The sequence below is a fragment of the Bicyclus anynana genome, chromosome 13 (genome assembly GCF_947172395.1).
Source record: "Bicyclus anynana chromosome 13, ilBicAnyn1.1, whole genome shotgun sequence".
Classification (NCBI taxonomy): domain Eukaryota; kingdom Metazoa; phylum Arthropoda; class Insecta; order Lepidoptera; family Nymphalidae; genus Bicyclus; species Bicyclus anynana.
In genome coordinates, this window is record NC_069095.1 from 10,770,258 (window position 1) to 10,797,992 (window position 27,735).

At 36.3% G+C, this 27,735-nt stretch overlaps 2 protein-coding genes across 6 annotated transcripts; both read right to left on the bottom strand.

Annotated features, from left to right (window-relative positions):
- Positions 1-199: 199 nt before the first annotated feature.
- Positions 200-13,834, bottom strand: LOC112050405 (uncharacterized). 5 transcript variants are annotated; one of them, XM_052884998.1, is made up of 4 exons: positions 13,672-13,834; positions 12,913-13,263; positions 9,853-9,944; positions 200-9,366 (listed from the first exon to the last, which is right to left on the bottom strand). In XM_052884998.1, exons 3-4 carry the CDS (start codon positions 9,937-9,939, stop codon positions 7,567-7,569), a joined length of 1,887 nt encoding a protein of 628 aa, XP_052740958.1. In that variant the 5' UTR covers positions 9,940-9,944; positions 12,913-13,263; positions 13,672-13,834; the 3' UTR covers positions 200-7,566. The 5 variants fall into 5 exon arrangements, with proteins under 5 accessions (XP_052740958.1, XP_052740959.1, XP_052740960.1 ...); XM_052884999.1 differs by having other exon boundaries at positions 12,913-13,260; positions 13,672-13,831; XM_052885000.1 differs by having other exon boundaries at positions 13,542-13,683.
- Positions 13,835-16,105: 2,271 nt separating this feature from the next.
- Positions 16,106-27,707, bottom strand: LOC112050399 (mitochondrial proton/calcium exchanger protein). The gene is made up of 7 exons (XM_024088661.2): positions 27,503-27,707; positions 25,820-27,039; positions 24,791-25,061; positions 23,042-23,189; positions 20,516-20,789; positions 19,455-19,628; positions 16,106-18,901 (listed from the first exon to the last, which is right to left on the bottom strand). The coding sequence occupies exons 1-7, from the start codon at positions 27,546-27,548 to the stop codon at positions 18,755-18,757; spliced, it is 2,280 nt and encodes a 759-aa protein (XP_023944429.2). The 5' UTR covers positions 27,549-27,707; the 3' UTR covers positions 16,106-18,754.
- Between the last annotated feature and the right edge of the window lie 28 nt (positions 27,708-27,735).

The window sequence follows — 27,735 nt, forward strand, 5'->3', positions numbered from 1 at the left end:
GCGCAAGACAAGGACAACCTAGCCAGCTTCAAGTTTGGATTTGAGCAAGTGGCTACTTCGCCCACTATTTTATTGTTATTCTAATAAATTCTGAACATCTTGAGAATATCGTCGTTGCAAGTTTATAATACCTACGAAATGATTTGTGATCTGAGACAATGAATTATTGCATAGTATTTTCAAAAAATAAAACGACAGGTTTTGGTTTGTTTATTTTTATTATATTCTTTCCACAGGTGGCAAGTACCAGAGTAGTGAGCACAACCTAACATAACGAAAATGGTAACTATTTTCAGGGATAACCACTTCTAACTAATCGAGATAACTGTTACATCTAATAATTCCAATTTAATAATGAATTTATCATCTAAGCTAAGTCGTCTACACAATGTTTAACTAAACGATTGGTGCCAATGTGTGTATTGTATGACGTTACTATTATCGTGTGCTGTTGTACAATAATTACAATACAAATTACAAATACTGAAATTGCTTTAGTGTCCATGGCTTCCTAGTAGTTTCATTTATAATCTTTTTATTCTATATTATCTATATTGCAGTCAGAGTTGCCACCCGTCCCGATTTTGCCGGGACAGGCCTAACGATTTTGTCCCGATTTTTAACAATATGCGATAGGCTCAATCGATTCATTCACAGATACTCAACCCAATCACGCGCCACCGCGCCATCTACAACGCGATTCATCATAGCTCGGCAGATTTGATAAAAGCAGAATTGCTAATTTCTTTGAACATACACGTCTTGTTCAGACTTCATAAATAAATACAAAAATCATATAGAATTACTAAAAGCGGCTCGTAACAAGAAAAAATACGTATGGAAAAATTTATTATCTATACTAATAAAATAAATACAAATAAAAACACAATAAAATTTTATTTTCCTTGGACTGTCTCACATGGGTCATATTTTGATTGGGCTAAACTTCGAACGACTCTGATGGATGCCCAATCATCCAGATTCTTTTTCCCTAAAGGTGGCAACCCTGATTACAGTTGAGGTCAACTTTGGCACCAAATAATTAAAAAAAAAATGTGAAATCCCTCGAGTACTCCTACCCCGGCTTACAAGATATTTTTAGTTTCCCCTCTAACGAATTACAGAGATGTTTTATTAAAGAAAAGGAAAATCAATACATATTTATATTGTTATGAACAACAAATCTGCATGTAACCAAGCACAAGTTAGCGATCGGTTACAAGCCCACTTGCATCTTAAGGCGAGAGCGTGTCAAGATTTTTAAGATTTTGAAATTTGTATTCTACATATCATATATTTTTTTTTTGTATTTTTTTTATATATTTTTAATTAAACATTAATGTGTGCTGATTAGCGATGTGATCCAAAAATTATGAATAGAAAATACGTACACTGCTCTCGTCTCAAAGGATAAAATTAAATTAGGTATACTTTTATAAACGGTGTGAATTTTTAACTTTTTACGAATTTAAAATTACATTACTGACAAAAAGCTCATTCGCCACAAATTTAAGTTATAACGTGGCCTGCGAAGTTAGTTTAGGGACAAAACTGTGCCTCTAGGTCAGTTAGTAAATCATTTTTTCTTGTAAAAAAAACTATGGTCTTGAATGAACATACCATGGGAGAGTATAATATGAATTAACAGGAGACTTCAAATAGTTCAAGAAAATCATTTCTCCACAGTTTCACGCAAACAAAATACGCATTAGTAGCGTAAGATATCAATCGGTGTTTTCTTTACGAGGTCTCTTAAAATATGAAATGCCAAAAAATCATTGCAATGATTTTTCATGACGACATACGAAATTTTTGTTACTAAATAATTCCGAGTCTCCTGTTATTACAAATTGAGAACGACCAAGACACAAAAGAAACTTAAAAGCCACCGTATGTTCATTCCAAACAATAGTACATTAGTCACCGATAAACCTAGAGGCAATAACACTATGCCCAATAATACTATTGAGGCGTATTGTACTGAGGTAATGGTTTCAGTTGATAGCCTCAATGGTTTTACTGGGCTGTGTCGCCTTTATGGGCCCGTAGCAACCTGGTCTTAAATGTCCCTGATTGAAGGCTGCCGCGGACCCGTTTCTGTTGCCAGCAACAACAACGTTGTTGCTACAAACAGCCATCAGATCTGTTGGTATCAACAAAAATGTTGTTGCCACAAACAACGACCATCAGGAATGTTGCCATCAACAACAATGTTGTTGCCAAAAACAATAGCCGTCAAGAATGTTGTCATCAACAACATTGTTGTTGCCACAAACAACAGCCGTCAGGTATATTGCCGCCAACAACATTGTTGTTGCCACAACAACAGCCGTCAGGTATGTTGCCATCAACATCAATGTTGTTGCCATCAGCAACAATGGTGTTGCCAAAAATAACAACAGCAGTCCGAGGTGTTCCGGACGCAATACAAAGTCACAAGTACATTACATTAGATTAATCACTAATCAAACATAATATTATATGCGAACTTGTATCTAATTATTACAAACGTATTTTTTTTTTCGGATTTTCTACACATTTTTTTCTTTCCAAGTAACCTTTAGCGAATATCGTTAATGGGATAAGTACAATACAATATGAACTATGACGGAACAACATTAAAAAAAAAGACTGTGATGCGACAATAAAATTACGATTAAGTGAAAACGACAAAATAAAACGCAAGTGAAAAATAATAATAATTAGTTTTGATGAGATTAAAAGTACAAACTTTGCTAATGATCGTGAAAAATACAGAGCGGTGTTGCCATTTCTGAAATATGGAAAACATTTTGATAAAATTGAAACACAAAAAACAAATAAAATCGTTCGTGCAAAATCAATAAAGATGGACGTCTATACAACTATTTATTATATTTCAGAGATGATAACAAAACAAACAAAAACATTAATATACATATAGAACTGAAACTGCTTACAGGTAAAATTTCACAATATATTAAATATATATACATTAACAGCCCATACCGATGCAACATTTTGCAAATGACATATTTTTTTTATTATTTTTTTTTTCATTATTAACATTTTCAGTTATTACAAAAAGAAGTAAATCCACACTACAGAAATAAGATATACAATATATAAAACACGACATAAAAGTAGCAAAGTCTTTGAAATATTATTTAAAAAAAAAAAAACAAAAACAGAAAAATGTTACCACGGAAGGCATGAAATAAATAAATATACAGGGGTCCAATATATAGATACAGTAATAGAAATCTTTATACTAAGGCAATAGAAATGGTGTCTTGAGTACATTTTCATACAAATTAATATTAAATACATTTATATAAATATAAAAAAAAAAATTGGAAAGTTGTAACACAATACTAAAACACAATTTTTCTTTCATCTGTTATATCTAGCTAATCTCTGAAACGGCAGTTCCAGAGATGATTTTTTTTTTAATTTTAGAGGTGTATGTATATCAAAAAAGCGGCAACAAAATGACACACAATTTCTACTGTCTAGTTATAAAGATTTCTATCATTACAACGTTAGAAGCGAAAAAATCACCATATTGTTGTAAAAATATGCTCTATACTGAAAAGGGACACCCTAAGACCCCATAACTCCCCCCAACAAAATGAAAATATAAAATATAACATATACACTTCTTATGCTTTATATAAACTATATAATAACAGTTACGCCTACATGAACTGTTATCATTCATATTGTTTGGAGCTGTAAATTATATTACAATTTAATATCTGCCACTGTTCGATGTTTTTTTTTTTAAATAATTTTTAGCTGTTTTTATTTTATACCTCCTTTCCTGTTGACAAAAACCTTTGCCTTATCAACCCTCGATATTTCCGATTTCAATTTGACCCGTTGGGCAATTGGGAATAATTTTCCTCAATTCACTTGAAAAATCGGGCAAGCTTTAAAATTTATAGTCCCAAAAATGTCGACATTAAAAAAGTACACAAGATAAACGGAAGAACATGAATTCAGAAAATATAACTGAAAAAAAATATATACGGTCGAATTGAGAAACCTTCTATTTTTGAAGTCGGTTAAAAAGACAAGTTAGAAATAGAGAGGGAATCGACCACTTTGGGACACAATTAACATTAACTTAGTTACTTTAATATTTTCATCTTAAGAGGAGGCTAGCAAGTGGTGTGCACAGGTTTTGTAATCAGGGTAAGCATGCGATATATTTTTTATCAATGACAAATTAAGTCACAACTGCGATCTCACATGATGGTAAGCGACGTTTTAATCCAAGATCCGACTTGTTTCTATACTCATTTAATAGATAATTAAATAAATTGGTTGTAAAAAAATCGATCGCTTTTTTCATGCTGTAGAAAATTGACATTTCAGAGGGAAAAATTTTCACTTTTGAACCTACTCCTTTTTTAAAGTCGGTTAGTTAAAAAAAACATTGAACAGTGACAGCTCATACCACTATCAAAACACAATCCACCATCGTCATTATAACGCACTAAGGGACGACACTAGTCGACCAAAGTTAATTGTCCAACATAGAAAATACACTCCTACAGACAGACAGACGTGTCTACCTTTCCAATACTAAAAACCACATCTGCCAACCCTTACCATTATTACATTATGCGGCAAATCAATAAAATCGCCGCTTAAAAAATCTTAAGACGTACAATGGACAAACCATTAAAAACAAACCGTCCACCGCCTTCTAATAACGAATACTAATATATATTATAGCACCCAGACATATTGCCGGCAATATTGCTGGCAATTGCAGTGTTGGACAAATAAACGTACAGAAATTGTCTAAGTTGAGACTGGCAATTTCCCTTATAAAAATCCATGCATTTTACTCATCATATTCCATAGCAAAAGGACTTCAATAATGAAAAGATCCTTGAAGTGTTCTACCAAGAGCAATGCCAAGGTTTTTCAAATTTCCTTGATTAAATTTAAATTTCAAACATTTTCGGTTCATATTCTTTTGTGCTAATTAGGTTACAAAAAATTTACTAATATCTGCTATCCTTTTCACAATGTTATCTACAGAAAAGGATGACAGTACTATGTGAAACGTCGAATTGAGGGTTTTTAAAGTGCGAACCAATTAGCACATCTGAAAAGGAGAAACCCAATTTCCATAGCAACTCGGGCCCAAATAATACGAATGATACAGAGCTGAAAATTGGCCATAAATTAGGACAATTAAGGAGAACTCATGAGGCCAATTTTCAAGGAAATCTATATTTGCCTAATCAATAAATTACTTGATATCTGTGAGCAATAATTAAGTATCCCTTTAGCATAAAATTCATTGCATTATCGGTTTCAAACTGACAGGAGACTGTTTTATTAAGGATTTGACATCAAATTCACACATTTAATCAAAATAGGACAATAAATAATGTCAAATCTGTAGGGAAAACTGTCAGTTTGATAATAACATTTGACAATGGCATCTTGATTGAGTTTGATTGAGTTTGACATTGACAGTCCGCGTTTGCAAAGACAACTGACAATCAGTGAAATACGAATCAGAGGATAAATAAATCACTACGTTAGGCGTTTACAAAGCTGGATTGGTGTGAAAATAATAAAATCAGCTAATTTTCGCTGTTTGTGAATATTATTTCGGCTAAGATTCTAATGGAGTAATCAAGTGAAATATACAAGATTTTTAGTACATTTTACATTTCTGTATCGTTCAGAAAAATGGGCCCAATTTCAGACTTCTCCTTTACACAACTATCTTGTCAGGTCTCAACTTAAACACTTTTGGTTAAAACCGTATAATCGGATCCGTCCGTAAGCCGCGATATAAACGGAACGGACGTAAAGTCCGAACTGCTAACGGACGAGTCCGACATCGTATTTCCACCACTCAACAACACCTATATTCACAAACATAATTCACAATACTTGAGAATACAAAATATTGGTTGACTTTCGTTAACCCACACTGCGTTCTCAAGTACTCGGACATAGTAGAGGTATCAACGGTTGGCCATACATTTTGTTAGAAATCGTGTATCGAATAACTTAAATATTAATTTCGAAAAATTAAATACAGATTAAAGTGCAGTGCAATCAAAATATTAAAACATAATTGATATTTGTATAATAATAGAGAAAGAATACAAAATCTTAGGATTTTGCACTATTTTAAACAAAAAAACTAATCAGAAGAAAATTAAAAATTTTATAAAAGCATGGATTATTCGTTGAATTGATATTTTGTGTAAAATTTGGAACTATTATGCCTAAGACCTAGGTACCTCTACTTGTCTATGTTTTGCAAAAACGTGTAACCTACGCGACAGTACAACACCGGCAGTCCAGGTCCTACCCAACCTCGGTCGCCTTCAAAAATCTTCGTAACAGAAAACAAATTTATCTACCATATTAAAGTTTTTCTCGAATGACATCTCATTAGCCGGAAAACATAAACGAAAAAAGATCCAACAAATAAAAAAAAAAGAGAAAATAATAAAACACCTGTTCTTTTTACCTAGTTTCTCATATTAACAAAAATCAATTTAAACTCTGGACGATATCTTTGTAAGAATTATATAGAATCGTCCTTTGTGTTCGCTTTGGAATGCTGGCACTTGCGAGTTCAGAATTCATAACTTCTATACAAGTAAATACTATTATGTTAAGTTGTAAACAATTATGAAATAAATAAACTGGCCAAGATTTCTTTCTTCTTTTGTATAAATATAAATAAATCGTATTTCATATTATAATTCAACGTCACCATATATAAATATTGATAAAATTTAAAAGCGTCAGCATTCCATCGAACACGCCTACATCAATATAAAATCGCTAAAAAGAAAAACATTGAACTAATCGTTTCATTATATTCCTTCCCTCAACACCTATATCGTACGATATGTTAGAACTTCATATTGCTGTTTTATATCCAAACTGTTTCATTCAGCACATAAAAGGGTTCGATTATAATTAACTATTTATTATTGCTAGATTTCCAAATTTAAACCCCACTCCAAAACGGCAGAGTCGTGCGACTAGTGCCGATGCCACAAGTGCACTGACGGCTCAGTGGAGTTTCAACCATTCGCGATTTTATATTGCATACCCTCTTTTTTTACCTCGCACATTCGTGTGACTGTAACGAAAGAGAATCACTAAATTACAATTAAATATTTTATTTCGAACAAGAAATAGCTTCGATAGACGATATATACAGTGAACGGAATATAATCGTTCAGTAAAGGAAACGTTAGAGGCCACCTTGACACAATATCCGTAACAGAGTCGCGTTGTTTCCTCGATGGGGTGGCGTGGGCTAGTGGAGCACAATGGGATGCTAGTGATGTGCTGTGTGCAGACGCCGCGTCAAAGTGGCCTCGTTCGGACACTCGCCGCTACGTGAACTGTATCCGCCGAACGGAACGCGCGGTGAGACATCCACCCGCTACGGTGCACGGCGCAGAACAGACGGGCCGCCTGCCGGGACGTTCGATGAGCATTTCCGGAGAGGAAACTTGTCAAAACTTTATATTGATCAGAAGGCACTGTGGGGCGGCGGGCGGCGGGGGGCGGCGGCGCGGGCGGTCAGCGCGTGAGCGGGCGGTCGAGCGCGCCTGCGCAGCAGTGCAGGAAGCGCGCGTGCGGGTGCGAGCAGGGCGCGGCGCAGCGCAGCGCGGCGCTGTGCCGGCGCTTGCGGTCCGCGGGCGGCGCCTCCTCCGCCTCGCCGGCGTACAGGCGGTGCGCCGCACTGATGTCCCGCAGCAGCTCCTCCCACTCGCGCGACAGCTCGTCGGGCGGCGGCCGCTCCCCGCCCCCGCCCCCGCCGCCGCCGCCGCCGCCGCCGCCGCCCGCGCAGCCGCACGCCGTCTCGCTCCAGATGCTGTGCACGGCGCTGGGGCGCATCTTCTTGGCGCGGCCGCCGCACTCGTCGCACTCCCAGGCGTCGGCGCGCCGCTCCGTCTGCACGGCCGCGTCCGTCTGGCGCACCGGGAAGCGCAGCCGGAAGGCCGGGTCGTCCAGGTCGGGGCAGCGCTGCGCGGCCGTCAGGTTGAGCCGCCCGTAGTCGATGCCGCGCGCCGCGCGGTACTCGAGGTAGCGCTCGCGCGTGCCCGCGAGGTACACGCCGCCCGACTCGCTGCGCCGGAACTCGACCGGGTCCAGCTCGCCGCTGACGTCGAACGTGTCGCCGTCGGCGTAGCGCGCGGGCTCCGCCTCCGCCTCGCGGCGGATGGGGCGGAAGTGCGTGCGCGCCGCGGCGAGCGTCTCGCGGCGCGCGGGCGAGCGCGCGGGCGGCGGCGGCGGGGGCGGCGCCGGCGCGGGCTCCGGTCGGCGGCGGCGCGGTGGCACCTCGGCGAAGCCGCTGCGCTCGCGGCTGTGGTTGAGCGCGGTGAAGGAGCGCATGGAGTGCGCGACGGCGGCCAGCGCGTCGAGCAGCTCCTCGCCCTCGCACGGCGCGCAGGGCTCGAGCGCGGGCGCGGGCTCGTCCTCGATGGTGAGCGGGCGCAGGCGCTCGGCGATGCGCGTGGGCGAGTCGGCGCGGTCGACGGCCCAGACGCGCTCGGGCGGCGCGCCAGGCGGCTCGGCGAACATGCGGTCGGAGGGCGAGGAGAGCAAGTCCTGGAAGTCGATCGGCAGGTCCTGGTACTCGTCGTCGGGCGTGTTCTGGTCCTTGGACCACAGCGCCTCGATGCTCCGATCGAACTTCGCCTCGAACTTGGCGTACAGCTCCTCCTCGGCGGGCGTGCGCGCGCGCGGGCGCAAGTCGTCGGCCAGCACCCAGTCGGCGTCCAGGTCGAGCCCGTCATCGGCCCAGTCGGGCACGAGCCCGTCGCCGCGGCCGCGCTCGGCGCGCAGCTCCTTGAGCTCGTCGGTCACGGTGTTCTCGCACGTGCCGTAGCCCTCGTCCAGCGCGAGGGCGCGGATGAACTCCGTGACGGGGTCCTGCGTGTCCATGTCCCACAGCTCGCCGTGCGTGACCCACTCGGGCAGGTCCTGCTTGCCGTCGGCGGCGCGCCCGTAGCTGTTGTGGCGCTTCTTGTTCTTCTTGGGCCCGTGGTACGCGTTGTTGTACGAGTTGCGGCGCTCCTTGCCCGACGAGTACTTTTTGTTTTTGGAGTTCCAATCCTTAGACGCGAGCAGTTCACTTTGCATTTTGACTTTGCCCGAGGGTTCGGCGCGGCGACACCAGGCCGGGGGCGGCAGGTAGTACTGCAAGGGCGACTCCTCTCCTTTCTTCAGAGCCGGGAAAGCAGCGTAGTATCGTCGCACAGCCTCTGATTGTTCTAGAGAACGTGTGGGCATGCCTACTGTCGAAGCACCTTCTTGATCTTTGATATCTTGAAGTCTGGTGCAGAGCTGATCAACTATGTTGTCCAGATTAGACTCCTGAAAGAAAACATTTGACTTAATCAGTTTTTATTTATAAGCTAATGAATATTAATATTAATAATTACAAAATAAATTAAAAATTTCGACAATACATGACCTCTGTACTGCATATTAATGTGCACAAAATCATAACTGCATACAATTAATGACTCACACCTACATGAGTGATGGACAGACAAAGAAATTAATTCTAGTGACAAAACAATCATAATGAGACACAAAAATTATAAATACAATAAGATATGCAATTAAATCATCAGAGGCAGTAAATACGAAACAATGGAACAAAAAGAGGAAGTACAAAAACCAAGGGGAACAAAATTTCAAGCGCACTTCACAGGCAACATTTTCAATTATTCTTCTCAAATTTGTCACAAAGTTATTGATAAATAAATAACATCTACATAATGACACTGATCTTTACAATCACTCATGCTGCCTATGAATTTCAATTGTCAGTGCTAAAGTGCAAACTAGACCGACCTTTCTGTACGGATTCTTAATATTGTTAATCTTCATTTTAACGTTGCCACGGTTACCGTCTCTTTTCTGAACAATTGGGCACTGCATGTCCTCTTCCCGGCACAGAAAATAATAAATTAGACTTAATAACTGGTTATTATGTCAAAATATTAATTAATCTAATTTAGTACTAATGATTTTTGTTCAATAGGCTCATTAGACAACAGTTGTTAATTTTCAATAACAAAATACATTTGTTAACTATTTGTCTAGTTACTAATGACTTTTTACTGGAATGTTATTCTACTTTATTGCTTTCTGTTATTATTATGGATTGTTAAAATAAATAACTCTGTTTGGCATTTTATAATCATAATGCCTGCAAGATCCTTATCACAAAGCAATGCCATTGTACTTTCCTATTATATATAATTATTATTATTGTTTAACTATCAACTATATCTATACAAACAAAAATAAATTGCTAAATATGTGTAAGCACACAACTTCAAAATGGTTGAACTAGAAGTAATATAATATCATAAGTGTAATTAGACACAAGGTAGCATTTTCAGTCATTTATTATGAGTTTAATTGTTTGTTTTTGTTTTTAGATTATAGGTCATTCAGAAATTTTACCATTAATTGTTTATTTAAATTTTAAAACTAGAATATAAACTTTATGGTAGAAATTGTATGACAAAAATACAGAAGTTTATTTGGACTACTAACATCATAAGACTCCATTAGTGTGATGTGTTTGTAATTAATTTATTAATTTACTCAAAATAATTTTCTACTTAAGATGCCTATCTTGGCTACTTAGTCAATTGGTTAATATGCTAGTTAACTTCAAGGGTTCGACTTTACTTTGTATATTTTACTAATTAAAACTTCACGAACTACAAGTTTCTCATTTAAATCCTACATATGTAATGAAATATCATCATATCAGCCGATGGACGTCCACTGTAGAATGTAGGCCTTTTGTATGGTACCTCCAAATACCAAGAAACTACTGTATATAGTTTGGCAAGCTCATACGTAACTAACGATAATCCGCGCGGGCCGAGGGGCGATGAATGAAAAACCCACTACTTAATGCACCTCACTTCACCGCAGGCACAATTTCACACCCACACAGTCTATCCCTCCGTCGCCCGCATATCATGGGAGTGTCATCAACAAAGTTGCCAAGCTATAGTCCTGAGTGGCCTGCAAACAAGCCTCTCTACAGTGTGCTTAGTATTCTGGAGCTAGCTCGGCAATGCAATGAAGCCAATCACATGGCCAAGTGCAGAAACAGCCCACAAGGAAGAAGATGCGATATTGTCAGTCCACCTAGTGGGAGGTCAACGAACACTGAGCCTCACCATTTCTTTGTATATGAGACACTATGGAATATAATAAATAAAAAAATTATAAAAAAAAGAAAGTCATATACAAAGAGTAGCAAATAAATACACAGACATGCAAACATTTATTGTGTGCTTTTTAAAAAAAATCTTTTGTCTATTATATAATATCGACCAATTGCCCAGGCCCGATGATGTTCATGGTCAGGGCAAACAAATGAAGGATTTTCAAATTTTTTTTCTTATTTTTGAACGAACAATTAGCACTACATTGAGTATGATATAATCATGTTCACCAAAGTGACTAAGAGCAAAGGAATAGATTGAAACTGTATTACCCCAACTTTAAATCTTGAAATTTCTAGAGTGCCTTACTGATCACATTTTTTTCATTTCATTAGAGTAAAAGTAATTCTGAATATCTATTTGTTTTTATTTAAAATTTAATTTTAATAAAATTTTACTTAACTATTCAGCATCAAGCAGTGAAGAGGATAAATTTTGCCTTAATTTTATATTTTCAGGGTTATTACAAATAAATTTCCCTTTTAATATGATATTTTACAAAAAACTTGTATACCAAAGAAGTTTTACCTAACTGCATAAATAATTGAAACAAGTTAATATACTGTGAATATACTGTGACCTAGGAAATTTCACAATGGAAATATCCCCAAATAATTCACTAATCAAATAGCATCACAAATTTTGTCAATATTATCAACAAGGTAAGCAACTGTTTGTCCTAGCAACAGATATCACTTAAGCATTAGGGTTGCCAACATTTTTTTTTTTAAATATTTAATTTTTTTGAAATAAAATAACATTTTATTAAAAAAAATGGTATTTTTCAGATTTTCTATAAAAAATATAGGAAGCTTAAATAAAATATAGTATATAATGGAATAAGCAAATAATAATATGCTTTTTCACATCTGATTTTTAATTTTTTAAACAAAATGCTATTTTTTTTAATCTAGACAAGTTTGGATAGACTAGACGCTATTGCATCTATCGACAAGTAATGTTCATAAATATTTTAAATGAAAATTTTGTTTGTTAGATACCAGTGTTGAAAATATATTAGGTATATTTGCATACTATATATTTCTTCAACAGTAAATAGTATGCAGACCTGAAATATAGTACAATACTATTGTATATTATAGTATGGTTGGCAACCCTACTTGAGCATGACTATACAATCTATAAATAAAACATTGTTAATGGCAATTTAGCTTATTGCGTCTAGTACACCTATGATCCTAGTTACATTTGGGACTAGCCTAGATTACCTAAAATAAGTGCTGCAAATATCAATATTCTAAGACTATTCTATTTTCATAAATATATTAAAAGGTAAAATTTGATTTTTCATTTGGTTTTCTATGAACTGATTGTAAAAATTCTTTCACCTTTAAGCTACATTATCAGCGATAACATAGACATGTTTTGTTTAATGTAAATCTGAAAACATACATGCAATATAAGTAGTGGGTGGCTTATTCTTGAAATATAATCTATAGCAATTGCCTGCAACTTCATCCACATGAAATTGTTTTTTACAAATGGGAAACATGGATTTTTCCTGGACAAGAAGTATGTTCTGCTACAAGGTCCAATTTATCTGGTTCAGCGGTTTAGCCATGAAAAGGTAACAGACTTAATTTCGCTTAAATTAGTATGAACTTATATTAGCAAATGGAGTAAGTTGGTGACCCCTTACCAGTAAGTGTGCAGGTATCAGAAGTCGCGCGAGGTTGGGTGCAGCCGGTGGGCGGCGCGGCAGCAGGCAGAAGCCTGGCTCCGTCTCTTATGCTTACGCATCCTGTCCGGTAGAATATCTTTCGCTAGCAAATACAATCATCGTGCTCAAAAATCGAGTGTCCATTTTTCAATCGCCGAGGGCCGTGTGCTAATATCGATCCTTTATAATGCCACCTTACTAATACATGCTTAATGTTTCTTTGGCGTTCTCTTTGCTAGTGTTTCTCGCTTGACTCTCTGGCGGACGTTAGTAGAATTTGCTCATTGTCACTAGCTCTAACGAATGACGCACTTGGTGCACCCCTTACTGCTGCAACACAAAACGTATTTATTTACTACTGTCACGTGTTGTTTAGGTACGACGATTATGACTTGCAAGGGCACAAAGAGTTTTATGGAAACCCATTACCCGCCCCGCCGCGCCACTCGGGTCGATGGCGCCAAATCTACGTCAACGGAGCGAGGGTGAAAGACACGGCTCGCCATGCTCAATAAACGCAACAAACTCAATATAATCTCGACCCGAGAACAAAGAGATTGCCGCGCAGCGCGTAAATCTATAATTGTGTTGACACAATCTCAACGTACCTTGTTGGAAACTATACGATACAATTTCACAAGAACACGACAGGATTACATGATACACTTTCACTGAGGTTGCGCGATGCGCTTCCGCGTGCGCATCGTTATTGCTTCGCAAATTATACTATGTACTTACCCTTAGTAGTTTATACGGGGAAATTATCATGATATTTTCTATACACACACACCCCACATGAAAAAAAACATGGCAGCCGCAATGAGTGAGAGTCAAAAATTATAATTTGCGCAACGCCGTCAAAAGATTGTAATGACGTCTGTATATCGACCAATGGGAGAGCTTCGATTTTTAAATTAATCAAACATGGCGGAGTACAAGCCCGTGATTTCATGATTACATTGATTATCTCTCGTGATTCGTCGAAATGTATGTCTTCCCATGCGATTGGGTGAGAAAATCGGAAAACAGCCAATGATATTGTACATACTACAGATGTAAAAATACTTTCGCGCCGTATCTGTGCCGCCAGTATTTAAATTACAAATTGGCCAAATTGGAATAAAACATTGAAAAACAAAAACGATATAGACAAGGGTGTGCAGATGCAGATCATGTATTTCATGGGATGGGTTCCGTAGTAATACTAATAATATCTTCGTTAGTTTATGCCATAAAATTAAATGAAGAATTTCTGATTAAAAATTTTCTTTCTCATCAAACTGGCTATCAAGTTAAAAATCGGTAGCTTTATGTACCTGTCGTCAAAATCATCAGAACTTAGGTACTAACCCTTATTTAATAAGCACAATATCATCATTATCGGAAATTATTTAGCAACGCATATCCCAATTAATAGAATTCTAGGGTGTTTGATTCCCGCCCGCTGCCGCCGCGATTAACGTCGTATCGTCGCTTAGTTAGAGAATGAAGGATCGATGAAATGAAATGGAAATGTTTGAAAAGCTTACATGGCTAATATTAGCACATGCTACTCTACGAATAACTCTTCCATATGTACATGATAAATCAGATAGTCCGATCATATGTTCTCAACCTAAATTTTCAGATCATAGAATAATAATCATTGTCATATTTCGTAGAAAGTCCAAAAATAAAAATTGGTTGCCTGTAAAGTCGGTATACGGGCGAAAGTTTTACGTGACAACGACTTTGAGTGGTAAAATAATTTTAATGTGAATATTCATTCGTATAGTAGGAACAAGGATGAAATAATACTTAGTAACAATTTAAAACATTTATTTATACAAAGAATTATATTTAAAACATTAATTTATACAAAGAATCTCGCACTGAATTTCATATTAACAAAATTTTATTCACTCGCTCTCATTGTGAGCGCATAACGTGAGCGGAGCGTAACGCAGTTTCTTGAAGTGTCACCCGGCAAACCAATTTATAAGACGTTGTCACGTCAAAAAATGGTATTTTAATTATTCTAACAGGCCTCCCTCTTTTCTTAGGAAAGAGGTTATGCAGCTTAGGCCTAACACACTGCTCTGATGCTGCTTGGCGGGCTTATATACGATCTCTCTAAATATTACTGAAAAAATTCTAAGATTTTTTGCAGTCCTGGACCACAGTGTCCAAAGCTAAGCGACATATGCTATTGTACCAACGAAGTAGTTACTATAGTGGGATGTATTTATTCGTCTATTACTTTTTATGTCTGTTACTTTCCAACAGATCTCAAACGCTCACAAGGGACGTTATCGCCCACGTTGAGAACTTATGATCTAGTCTAGACTTACCCTATTATTCGTATTTAAACAATATGAAAATCCGTTCCATAGATCCAGATAAAGAGAAATGGCAGTTAAATAATAATTTAAAAGACTGGTTTTTTGTAATCAATACTATTCTCAGACTAAAAATCAAAAGTAAAATAGCTAGACACTTATCGAGGTAATCTTTTCCCTAAGACAGACAAAATAAACGATTATAATTTTTCTAAGTCCTAGAATATATCATCTAGATATTTTTTATTCTATGACAAGTTAACCCTTCACCACGATCTCACCTGATGTTAAACGACGATGCAGCCTTTGATGAAAGCAGACTTACTTGGAAGAGGTATAATCGACGGGATATTGCGACACAAAAGAGTCTTAGACCATTAATGGTCTAAGCAAAAGAGTAGAAAATAAATAAGGCCGCTTTAGTTACATATTGTCGTTCATAGGGTAACCCTATGTTCTGTCATCCACTTGGGATTGAAACTACCTTGATCCTTGATAATAATTGATATTTTGTTTTTATTTTACTTTGTAGGTAATATAATTCTTATTTTAAATAAGATGAAGTGTTGAAATAATATTACTATCTAATATAAATAAATTAATAACTATATTTGGAAAATACTTACTATATCTAGCCCTGAAGCCCCTTTTTCATGATTTACATTTATTAAATTTAATAAAAGTTAATCTAAAATTGACCTGCCTGGGAATCGAACCCAGGACCTCTCTGATGAGAACCTCAGCACTACCAACTGCGCCAGAGAGGTCGTCGAAATTATTTACACTCTGTAATAGAGTACAAACTACAAATATATTGTTGTGCAACTTCAAAGGAATAAATAAAACACACATACTTAATCGTGTATACGACATTTGTATTACCTTAAAACTTTACAGTTTGTCAGAACATTCTAATTATTTAATAAAAAAAAATAACTATACATCGCTTTAAGTGACCATGAAATGTTACAAAGCCCATAAAAATAAATATGTATATATATTGTATATATACATAATAGGTGTTAAATAATTTTCATGCCAAATGCTTTAAGTGACCATGAAATGTTACAAAGCCCATAAAAATAAATATGTATATATATTGTATATATACATAATAGGTATTATATAATTTTCATGCCAAATATATTATCAATTTGTAATTTTGTTGTGTCACTACAACTAATTTTGTTTTCATATATATTTCGTTTAAATTGCCATGTGTACAGTGACCATGATAATAAAAACCTTTTGTAGGTATGTCCACAAATCGATTACATGGGGTATTTTTTAACTGAGGTAAGAGATGTTAATGTTATTTTTTTTAAACCCAGAAATGAGTTTTAAGTTCTTAGAGTTTTTAGAAATAATCTCAGTACCTTTCTTGGCAGTTTGTACGTAATACATGTTGTTACATTAACGCCTGATTAATATAATAAAATATACATATTTGTCTGTTTTTATTTCATCACAGATTAAAAATATGTTTAATATATTTTTAATCTGTGTAGCGAGTAAAAGTAAATTAAATACATATATTTTGAATGTACATTTATGTTATGTACATTTTTAAACAATAAAGTGAAACAAAAAATAACGGAATAAGTAAACACAATACACATAAACAATAAAATTTGTGCTAATACTTAAAAGTAAATTAAAATAAACTTAAGTGCATCCACACTGAACAATCCGAAGGCTTTCATAAAACAAAATCTTGGGATCCTCAAAATCACATTACAGAATTGTGATTGATTTAAAAATCACAATGCTGACAAACTGAACTGGCCATACGGATGATATGAGCTGACCATAAATTATAGAGTTTTCACCAGGAAAATGTTTATGGTCAGATAATATTCTTTGTTCATCATATCAAAATTCATACACAGTAATAGACTGACTTGAAATGAATTTGCTGACAAATAAGATGCAGAGTGCTGACAATGATGAAGTGTTACAAGTCAGTAATTATTCCTGTATATACTGAAACAGATGGTCAAATGGTCCCATTTTACCATGTATGAATTTCTATTGAATCACAATAACTGGTGCATTTAGACAATTCAATATCGCAATTTCTTCAAAGTAGAATTTTTAAATGATCGAATGGGACAAACATATTCAACTACAATTGCCCCGTTTTTTGTCTCATCACTACAAATACAAACAGTTGGCATAACCTTGAAACAGCGCAGTTCAACAACCTTGTACGCTAGTTCGGAGTTACATCGCCCATTCGATAACCACCTGTCAGTAACGCAATCTCTGAGCGGCCAGGCATTAGTTATAACATCTGCGTAGTTTGGGATGTCGCAATTTCAGAGCTATCAAATTTCAGACTTGAAGTTAGGCGCATACTATTCTGCATTACAATCACAATGTACATGTCACTCGTGATATTATAATCTGCCGTCATATTGTGAACTGAAAATACTGATTACAATTTAACGTGGTATTTTTCGATATATACATCATTCATATTCAATTGAATCGTCTAAATGTGCCATTCACCAAGTAAGCCACTAATTGGTCCGTATAAACTGAAAAGCGATCACAGAAATGCGTGCAATAAATAATAAAAATAAACTCTGAACAATGGATAAGTAAACATAAATAATAAACAAAATTAAATATAACTTTGTACGGCGTGGAATCATATATTTTTTTTTAAATATATTGATATATACATATTAAGAGTTTAAGATTAAGTGTACTCTCGTATTTTTAATACAAAAATGCTTATTGTCACAAGGTAACACATAAAACAATTGTTCTATGTTAATGTCGCGCCCCTATCGATGGGATACACCTTTCATAAATATTTCTAAGCATTTGTTTATTGCAAGGTATTTGACTATTAATATTCTTGATTATAAATTATCAGCATTTATTACACAATTATTACAGAAAATTCTTTGATGTACTAACTTTTGTGAAATGTACAGTTGTAAACAAAAAGGCACAAAAAATAATAAAATGAAAAAAATACTGCATTACAGCGCGTTAATGGAACAGGTAAGCCACAATAATATTATTTTTTAGTAGTTTGTTTAAAAGTTAAAGCATTACACCTATGGATCTTTGCCTCGGTAAACAATATTAAAAGTTAAAAATGTCTATGCAGGCATTATTTAAAAAAAAATAAAAAAATGGTTTAAAAACTTAATTAGTAGTTGTTAATGACTTTGAATGAATATTTGATACAATAATCATTTTGCTGTCTCGAATAACATAAAAAAAAACATATATCCATAACAACTTTTTAATACTTCTCAAATGTAAGCAGACAAATGGAATTTCGGAAAAAAATGCAAAAATAAATAATAAACACATAGGGTAATAAGTACATTATTCCACAGACAAAAAAACAGTCAAATACCCTCAATAAACGATATCCCAACAAACCACAGACCAGCTAGAAAGCATAACCTCACTGACAGTCATATTTACATAATTCACTAGAAAAAAAATATCACTGTATCCGAAACACTAAAATGGTGTTTCTATTGGCTCTCTGGTCGTTTAGGTGTCTCCGACTTGGTCACGATGTCTTCACTCTTGGGCATGCTGGTTTGTTGGTCTCCAAATTTCTCCACTGCCCTCTTCATTTCTCTACGCTTCTGCGCTTCTCGGATCAGATCGTATAGACCCTGGAAATGTATAAAATTAATTTGTTAGCACAGATTAATCAATAATAGGCAGATGGAGCGCATGGAACACGACGGTGTCGTACCCGTCACAAATACTAATTTTTAAAAACGAATACATTCTCGAGTCAGTACGATACGAAACGTCGCACCAGTATTATTCAAGGGAAATGGCATTTATGTTGTTAAATATTTTAAAAACTGTTTTGTGTCTTGTTCCTTGCCGGCCTTGTCAAGAGCAAGATAATATTGTTCTAGAAAGGTTACACATCACAACACATATCTTTCCCTCAGATTCAGACTCATCCTGTTCCTTAGTGCCCTTGTCTAGAGCAAGATAATGTGCTACAAAGGTCAGCTATCACATACCTTTCCGACAGATTCAGACTGCCTTGTTCCTTGGCGGCCTTATCAAGAGCAAGATAATATTGTTCTATAAAGGTCAGACATCACAACACATACCTTTCCCTCAGATTCAGACTCATCTTGTTCCTTAGTAGCCTTGGCTAGAGCAAGATAATATTGTTCTAGGAAGGTCAGCTATCATAACACATACCTTTCCTTCAGATTCAGACTTGTCTTGTTCCTTGGCGGCGATGGCGGCTTTGTCCAGCGCCTTCTGTATCTTGGACTCAACCTCCAGGATCTCCTCCTTGTCCAGGAGTTCGATCAGCTCAGCCATCTGCTTCTCGGACAGGTTTACGTTTTCGTTGCCTATTATTTCTAGCATCTGAAAGTTAAAACACATTTAATTAGGCATTAGTTAACTGTCTGTCAGAGCTGTGAGACTAGACCTCAGAGATTTCGTAAAAAAAAAGTTTGTTAGCTTTTCCTCCTACAATATGTTATTTGGGAGGTTAGAGAAACTGTCAATCATCTAGTCTATATTTTTATTTTTATCTTGTTAATAGATATTTTATAAAACCATGTCTTCAGTTAACAAACAAATACAAAAAAAAATTGCTAAGAGGCAATCTTTCGAAAAACATTCTTAAAGATTAAACTTAGATCCAAGGAGGCGGTCATCTAGTATTAAATACTAGCGGACGCCCGTGACTTTGTCCGCGTGGAATTCAGTTTTTCACTAAACCCGCGGGAACCATGGATTTTTCCGGGATGAAAAGTATCCTATGTGTTAATTCAGAGTAAAATCTATTTCCATTCTAAATTTCAGCCAAATCGCTTTAGTAGTCGCAGCGTAGAAGAGGAACAAACATACTTACACACTTCCACACAAACTTTCGCCTTTATAATATTAGTGTGATGTGATGTGATTAATTTATTAGCGGACGCCCGGAAATTCGTCCGCGTGGAATTCAAGGTACACTTTCAACCCCTATTTCACCACATTTAGGTGATGAATTTTAAAATTTCTTGAATCACATCATATTTCGTTAAAATTATGAACATATTTTTAAAACTGAAACTTTAAAAATGAAGGACAAACATTCATTTCAATTTTCATACAAACTTTCAACCCCTATTTTAACCCCCATGTTTTGCTCCAAGGTCAAGTTTATCATTATAACTAAATTCATCTTGATCGGTTCAGCTGTTTAGCTGTGAAAAGGACAGACAGACAGACTTTTCACATTTATGATATTAGTACAGATTTACCTTCAAAACATCATCAATCTTCAACTGCCCATCAAAATCATCGTCCAATCTTCCCAACACATCCTGAATAAGCTTCAGTTTTGCTTCATCGGGAACCTTCTGTAGACTTTTAATGGAATGCATCAATTCGTCAATCTGTATCAATTGCTCTTTAGCTTTCTGCGGTTCAGATTTCGTTTGCTCCAACGTTGTCTTCAAGGCTTCTTCCTTCTTTTCCAGCTCAATCAGTGTAGCGTCTAACTTGCTTATCATGTTGTTCACGGCACGGTATAATCTGTGGAAATCATCATTCATCATCATTCAAGATTGTTATGGACCTTACACTGCATAAGTTCCAGCATTGTGTTATAAAACAATAGCTGACGCCGCTGAGGAATACGGGAATAATGTATAACCTATAGCCTTCCTCGATAAACGGGCTATCTAACACTGAAAGATTTTTTTCAAATCGGACTAGTAGTTCCTGAGATTAGCGCGTTCAAACAAACAAACGCTTTATAATATTAGTATAGAAGTATAGTTTTAATAAGTCGAGGTTACTACACAATTGATGAGTTACTTAATTATAAATATGCTTGGAGGCCGTTGGATCAGCTTTCACATAATAAAAGCTTCAATAGCTCAACGGTGAGATCGGTCGGACTCATCATCGAGCGGTGATGGTTCGATCCCGGCCTGGTTGGTCTATTATTATACCCACTCCTAATTCTTTCTCGGTCTTTCCCGACTAGTTGGAGGGGAATGGGAATATTGGTCATATTTAAAAAGACATGGCAATATTTAAAAAAAAAAATTATAATGATTTTTTTGCCTTCTGAACCGGTGGTAGAGTCTACAAATTCTAGATGCAGCAGTACTACAGCAGTAGTTTATTTTTTTACACTTAGGGCAAGCTACAAAACTTACTTACACTGTCTATGTTTGCAGATGAAACGCATTTTCGGAGATTTCCACAAATATAAAAAGATGCATATAACAATGTTTACGTAAGCATGGGAGGGGGAGGTAAAAGCATTGTTTATTTTTGCTGACAAGGGAGGTAGGGGGTCATCATCATCATTTTACATTTAAGTATAGACACGTAATTTCTCTATTTTCAGAAGACTTTTTTTGTAATGGTATGGAGCGAGCTATGCTTAGAGTTTCTCTGCAAAACTCAAGAGATCCGCAAAGTAGTAAAAGTTGAAGTATTATAAGCTATATTTTATTTTGTCCCGTCAATAATAACCAGTAAAAAAATTAATATAAATGAAAAAATATTTACGTAAAATTAACAGAACACAACACATTAGCAAGTGACGTCATTCATAGAGACAACAGCGTGATTGGCGTTTGCAGTGATGTGATATATCACGTCACCGCAAGCGCCAATCACAAACCGATGCCTTGTAGCGAATGACGTCACAGTTCATGATTGGCGTTTGCGGTGACGTGATAAAAATACAATTTTGTTTTATAAAAATATTACAATTACGAGATTATTTTCACAAATAAAAATGTGATTAGAGTTTCTAGGCATCTAAATTGTCTATATGCAAAAAATCTTCTTAGTTTTGTACAGCAGGCGAGTAGCCTATTGCAGGGAGCTGCTGGATGCTGGCGGCGGCGTCCTTTTGTTTGGAAGTCAAGATGAGAGAACAGCCGATGGAGTCCACTGCTGGTATCTCCAGCCTCCATCGGCTGTTAGTGATGTCGATAATGAAAGAGTATGGACACTTGTTATTGTTGCTAAAAATCATGAATTTTCGCAAAAAAACACGTTTTTAGGTTTATAATCATGTATAGTTTCAGAAACTACTTTGTAAAGTTCTTTGTGATAAATGTGTGTGACACTGACTGTAGCTCTTAGCTCAATTCGAAAGTAAAGAGGATTATAATAATTATGCATAATATTAAAAAAAATTTGTTGTTTTTATAACTACAGTACGCTCGCGACTTTGTTGGTTTGTAATTTTTTTTTAAACTATCAATAATATTTAAAAGTAGTCAAATACCCAATTTGAATACTTTTAAATATTATTCATAATAATATTTTCGCTTTGGTTTGGTTCGCTTTGGTGTTAATAGTAAGGCATCTACTACTACTCTCAAATAGTAAAAAACTAAGTGAATTCCCAAATTTTCATAATTTTTCAGAAACCCAAACGTACTGTGCCGAAAACAACCACATTGATTGTGGTCCTTCGAGCCTGATAACATACCTTTTTTTTATTCTTTACAAGTTAGCCCTTGACTACAATCTCACCTGATGGTAAGTGATGATGCAGTCTAAGATGGAAGCGGGCTAACTTGTTAGGAGGATGAAAATCCACACCCCTTTTCGGTTTCTACACGACATTGTACCGGAACGCTAAATCGCTTGGCGGTACGTCTTTGTCGGTAGGGTGGTAACTAGCCACGACCAAAGCCTCCCACCAGCCAGACCTGGACCAATTAAGAAAATCTCAATCGGCCCAGCCGGGGATCGAACCCAGGACCTCCGTTTTGTAAATCCGTTTTGCGCCACGGAGGCAGTCAAAAACATACCTTCTAGCACCCTTAGTGAGTTTGATGTCCGCCTGCTTGGCTTTCACGATCTCATCCATCTCCTTCACATCCTCGTTATAATCCAGCAACTCTGTCTTGAGCTCCTGAATACTCTCTTTCTCGAGAAGCAGAGACTTCTTCTGTTCAGCTGTGGAGATCAGGTGACACATGGTTAAAGCAACAGATGACGACTAAGATTTTATAATATTAGATATGTCTATAACTCGCAGCAAGTATTCGTATTTAGCAAATATTCAAAAAAAAAAAAAAATCAACTCCATTTCTGAAAAAAACACTGAAAAGAACCACAGTCATTAAATACTAAAAGTTTATAATTTAATCGGCTTTAGTTAATGCATCATTGTGTTGGCACCGCCTTCAAAGTGATCCGAAGGTAGCACTTACGATGTTATTTTTCGAATTTTAATTTATTTGTGTGATTTTGAAGTAAGTTAAATTTTTATGTTAAAAAGTATTTATTTTTTGTTTTAAGTATGTCCTAGCATTTAATTTTAATAAAAATCAGTTCAGTAATTTCGTTACATACGCGTCGAATTAAGAACATCCTCCTTTTTTTTGAAGTCGGTTAAAAATTTATCAGGTATACTCATTGTTGCTACTTATGATTAAGACAATTTTATGGCAACTTTGGCGACACATTTTAAGTTAGAGCTAATAAATTAAATTTATTAAGTCAATTTAATATTAAGTTCATTCTTATCCGATTCCATTCCATTGAACAAGAAACTTGTTTCTGTAAGATAATTATTTATACTATCATTATAGCTGACTATTGTAATATTATTTTCCTTATTTGAATTATAATATTACTAATTTGTACCACTACATATATAGATAGATAGTACAGTATAAAGCCAATATGAATTCATCATTATCAACCCATATTCGGCTCTCCTCTCAGAACGAGACAGGTTAGGCCAAATAATCTACCATGCTGGCTCAATGCTGATTAGCATACTTCACACACGCAGAGAATTAAGAAAATTCTCTGGTATGCAGGTTTCCTCGCGATGTTTTTCCTTCACAGTTTGAGACACGTGATATTTAATTTCTTAAAATACACAAAACTGAAAAGTTAGAGGTGTATGGAACGGACCGGATTCGAACCCACCCGGAATCGGAGGCAGAGATAATATCCACTGGGCTATCACGGTTCCTGCGGGAACATGGATTTTTCCGGGATCAAAAGTAGACTATGTGTTAATCCTGAGTAAAATCTATTTCGCTATATAATCTATATATAATTGCTCCAGTAGCCGCAGCATAAAGGGGAAACAAACATACTTCACACACACACTTTCGACTTTATAATATTACTGTGATAGTGTGATGTGACATGAAGTCTGATGTAATAAATAATTTAAAAAATAACCATCTTTACATTATAACCATTATAACCATATAATCCTTATCTCTTGTATGCATTCCTGAGAAATATGCATACTGGATCAGAAGGAGGTAAATGTTTTTTTTTTAAATTGTTGACAAACATGCAAACTTACTAGTTGAATAGAAAATAAACCCTACTAACATTACAAAAGTTTGTACAGATGTTTGTTATTTGTATTGAACAGATTGAGTTGAAATTTTAAAAAAAACAAAGATAAATAATACCCTGGATTATACTTTCATCCCGAAAAAATGGTACCCAAGGAGGGATTTGTGAAAAACTAAATTGCACGCGGACGAAGTCGCGTCCGCTAGTAATTAAATAAAATACAACTTTACCTAATTTTTCTAGAGCATCTTCAATCACTTCAATATCTTTGCCAGACAGGCCTTCCTCTGTTTTTGGCTTCACTGAATCCACTGCAATAACTGGCGCAGGGTCTACCATAACTGGGGTACTGACTTCATCAATAACTGGTGCTTTGTCTTTGAGTTCTTCCTTCTCTCGTTTTTTGGCTTCGAGGATCTCCTTCTCCCTTTCAGCTTCTTGTAATTCTTTCTTCTCTTCCTTGATCTTCTGTTCTTCAAGTTTGATAGCATCAACTTTAGCCTGAAAAGTTCAAGAATACTGGTTGGATATCATTGATTCAAATTATTTCATTGTCAACCTATATTCGGCTCACTGCTGAGCTCGAGTCTCCTCTCAGAATGAGAAGAGTTAGACCAATAGTAGACCATGCTGGCCCAATGGCAGACTTCACACACATAGAGAATTAAAAAAATTCTTTGGTAAGAAAATTCACCGTTTTGAGACACATGATATTTAATTTCATAAAATGCACACAACTGAAAAGTTTAGTGCATTCCCCAGACCAGATTTAAACCCACACCCTGTGGAATCGCGGCTCATCAAATTACTTGTTTACCATTATTTTTGTGACAATTAAAGGTAACCACTAATATAAATAAGCATTGAATTTATCATTTAAATATAAGCAATATCAAGATTTCAATTTCTTCATGAGATTCTAGCTTTTGTTATTATTCAATTAACATGACTATAATTGGAATGTGCCAAACACAGCTTCTTGGCACTCAATACAAGTAGTCATTTGCAAATTCTACCTTCAGGCTTCAACTCAATCCTTAAGGTTGTATTTGCTCTGAATTTGGGATTTTATTAAATATTGGACTATATTTAAAGGCCTTTAGGTATAATTTTCTTTACCAGTAATTCTAAAACTGTCAAAGCATAATTGGCTAGTTTTTAAATGAAATTTTCTACATGATTGTGCGTCCTTTTATAATAAGAGGTCAATGAGTTTATCTTATTTAACTACTTAATCTTACATCACCTAAAACAATTACCTTGAAATCAACTTTGCCTTCTTTCTCGCCAATTGCAGCTCTTGTCTGTGTGGCCACCTGTTCTGGCAATGCTGATATAGTAGCCTTAAGTTTGTAGGTTGTGGGTACATGCTCCGGAACCATCAGCGCTCTGGACAACAGCAGTAAAGACGGTGGTACTTTCTCATTCAAAGACAAATCCAACCAATTTCTAAGTTCTTTTCTTAACCTCTCTTCTGAAACTCCATACGCTCTCATGCCCCTCGCTCGGCACGCTTGCTGTAACTCACTGAAGTTCAAACTGTCCACACCTTCCTTGGCTATCATCTTGTCGTCCGCAGCTAAAGACCTCAACTTCATCCTCAAATTAAATCGTAACATAGCACTTGTACCAATCGTAGAAACATTCAAAACTTTACACAGAGCAACCAAATGTGGTCGTTGGAGTGAGTCCAAAGTTATTTCATCTTCGAAAAGTTTGGAGAACTTCATAATTTCTTCACTAGTGGCCACGTCACCTGAAGTCCTTATTCTATTGAAGAAACTGGAAAACTCTTTAGCTAATTCAGAATGTCTGTTACTGGCCTGAGGGGCCATCTGGTCTAGTGTTTCCTGGAAAAACTTCGCCATTTCCAATTTAACTTTCAGGTGCTGTTTAAGCTTAGCTTCTTTTTGACTTCGGCTTTCAAATGTTGATGGCAACATGTTTGGAAACAGTTTTATAAACAAAGGCAAAGCAAATTCCAAAAATGGTACAACAATGAATATGATAAATGGCACCATTCTAAAGAGATCACCAACAGTGGTTACTAGAAGTCGGTGCTCTCTACGTGTCAGGGACTGGCCTTTGAGGATCTTAAATACTAAAGATGAAGATATTCTAACTTCAATGAACAATAGCCTGAAACCATGGTAATAATGACGCAATTCTGCCATTATCCTCTCCTTCAAACTCTTTTTAACTTCCTCTTTCTTTGGGAGTTTCTCCTTCTCCTCTATACCCTTTTTGATATTTTCAACTGTCACTTCTACCTTTGAAGATGGTTTCAAAGGCTCTTTCTCATAGTAACACTTACTGGTAGATATTGTTCTTATATAAGGATGATAAAATACTCTTGTGTTGAAAGGTTTCTGACTAATATCATACTGCAACCCGATGGGTTGTGTTGTGTAATAGGACAATGACCTTGACAGTGTTATGTATGGAAAGTTTTGATACTGCCTGCTCTCCCATTGTAAAGCTACAAAATATATACACCATTACTTTAACATAGACATAAAAAACTTTTTGAGAAAATTAAAGAAATTGTGAAACAAAAGATAAACTTATTTTATTATTGTCTAATTTAATTGTATTGCAATTATAAACGATTACAATCACCTACTTTATAAGTATTCTGTATGTAACGAACTATATTATTCACAATACGTGATCAGCATGTCAAGTTTGCAAGAAAAATCTACAAGTGCATACACACAAAAAATAGCCTGTCTTCTTACAATAAATTTAGTTTGTTTAGTTATGAAGGTATATCACAGGTAGTCTAATAATAACTGCGATAAGCTTCCATAATTAGCAGTAAACATAACTAAACTAAATAAACTGATGAAGTCATTATTTTATTCAATCAAATGTTATGAAAGGTTATAGCAATATAAATTTGAATGTTTATTTTGTTTATTTACTCATTTTTTGGTACTTACTCGATTTTTTTAAACACCGGCAGTGATTCAAAATTATTCTGTTCATTTTGCCTTTTAGATTTATTCTTTGATGGGCTCAATTTAATGAAATAATTATAAACAAAATCAACCTCTAAGCACCATGACAATCTAGAAGAATAATATAAATATATAAATTATTCAGTAGTTTAGGCTGACCACATACGAACTCAAACCAAAACAATATAAAGACTTAATAATATTAAATGTGTACA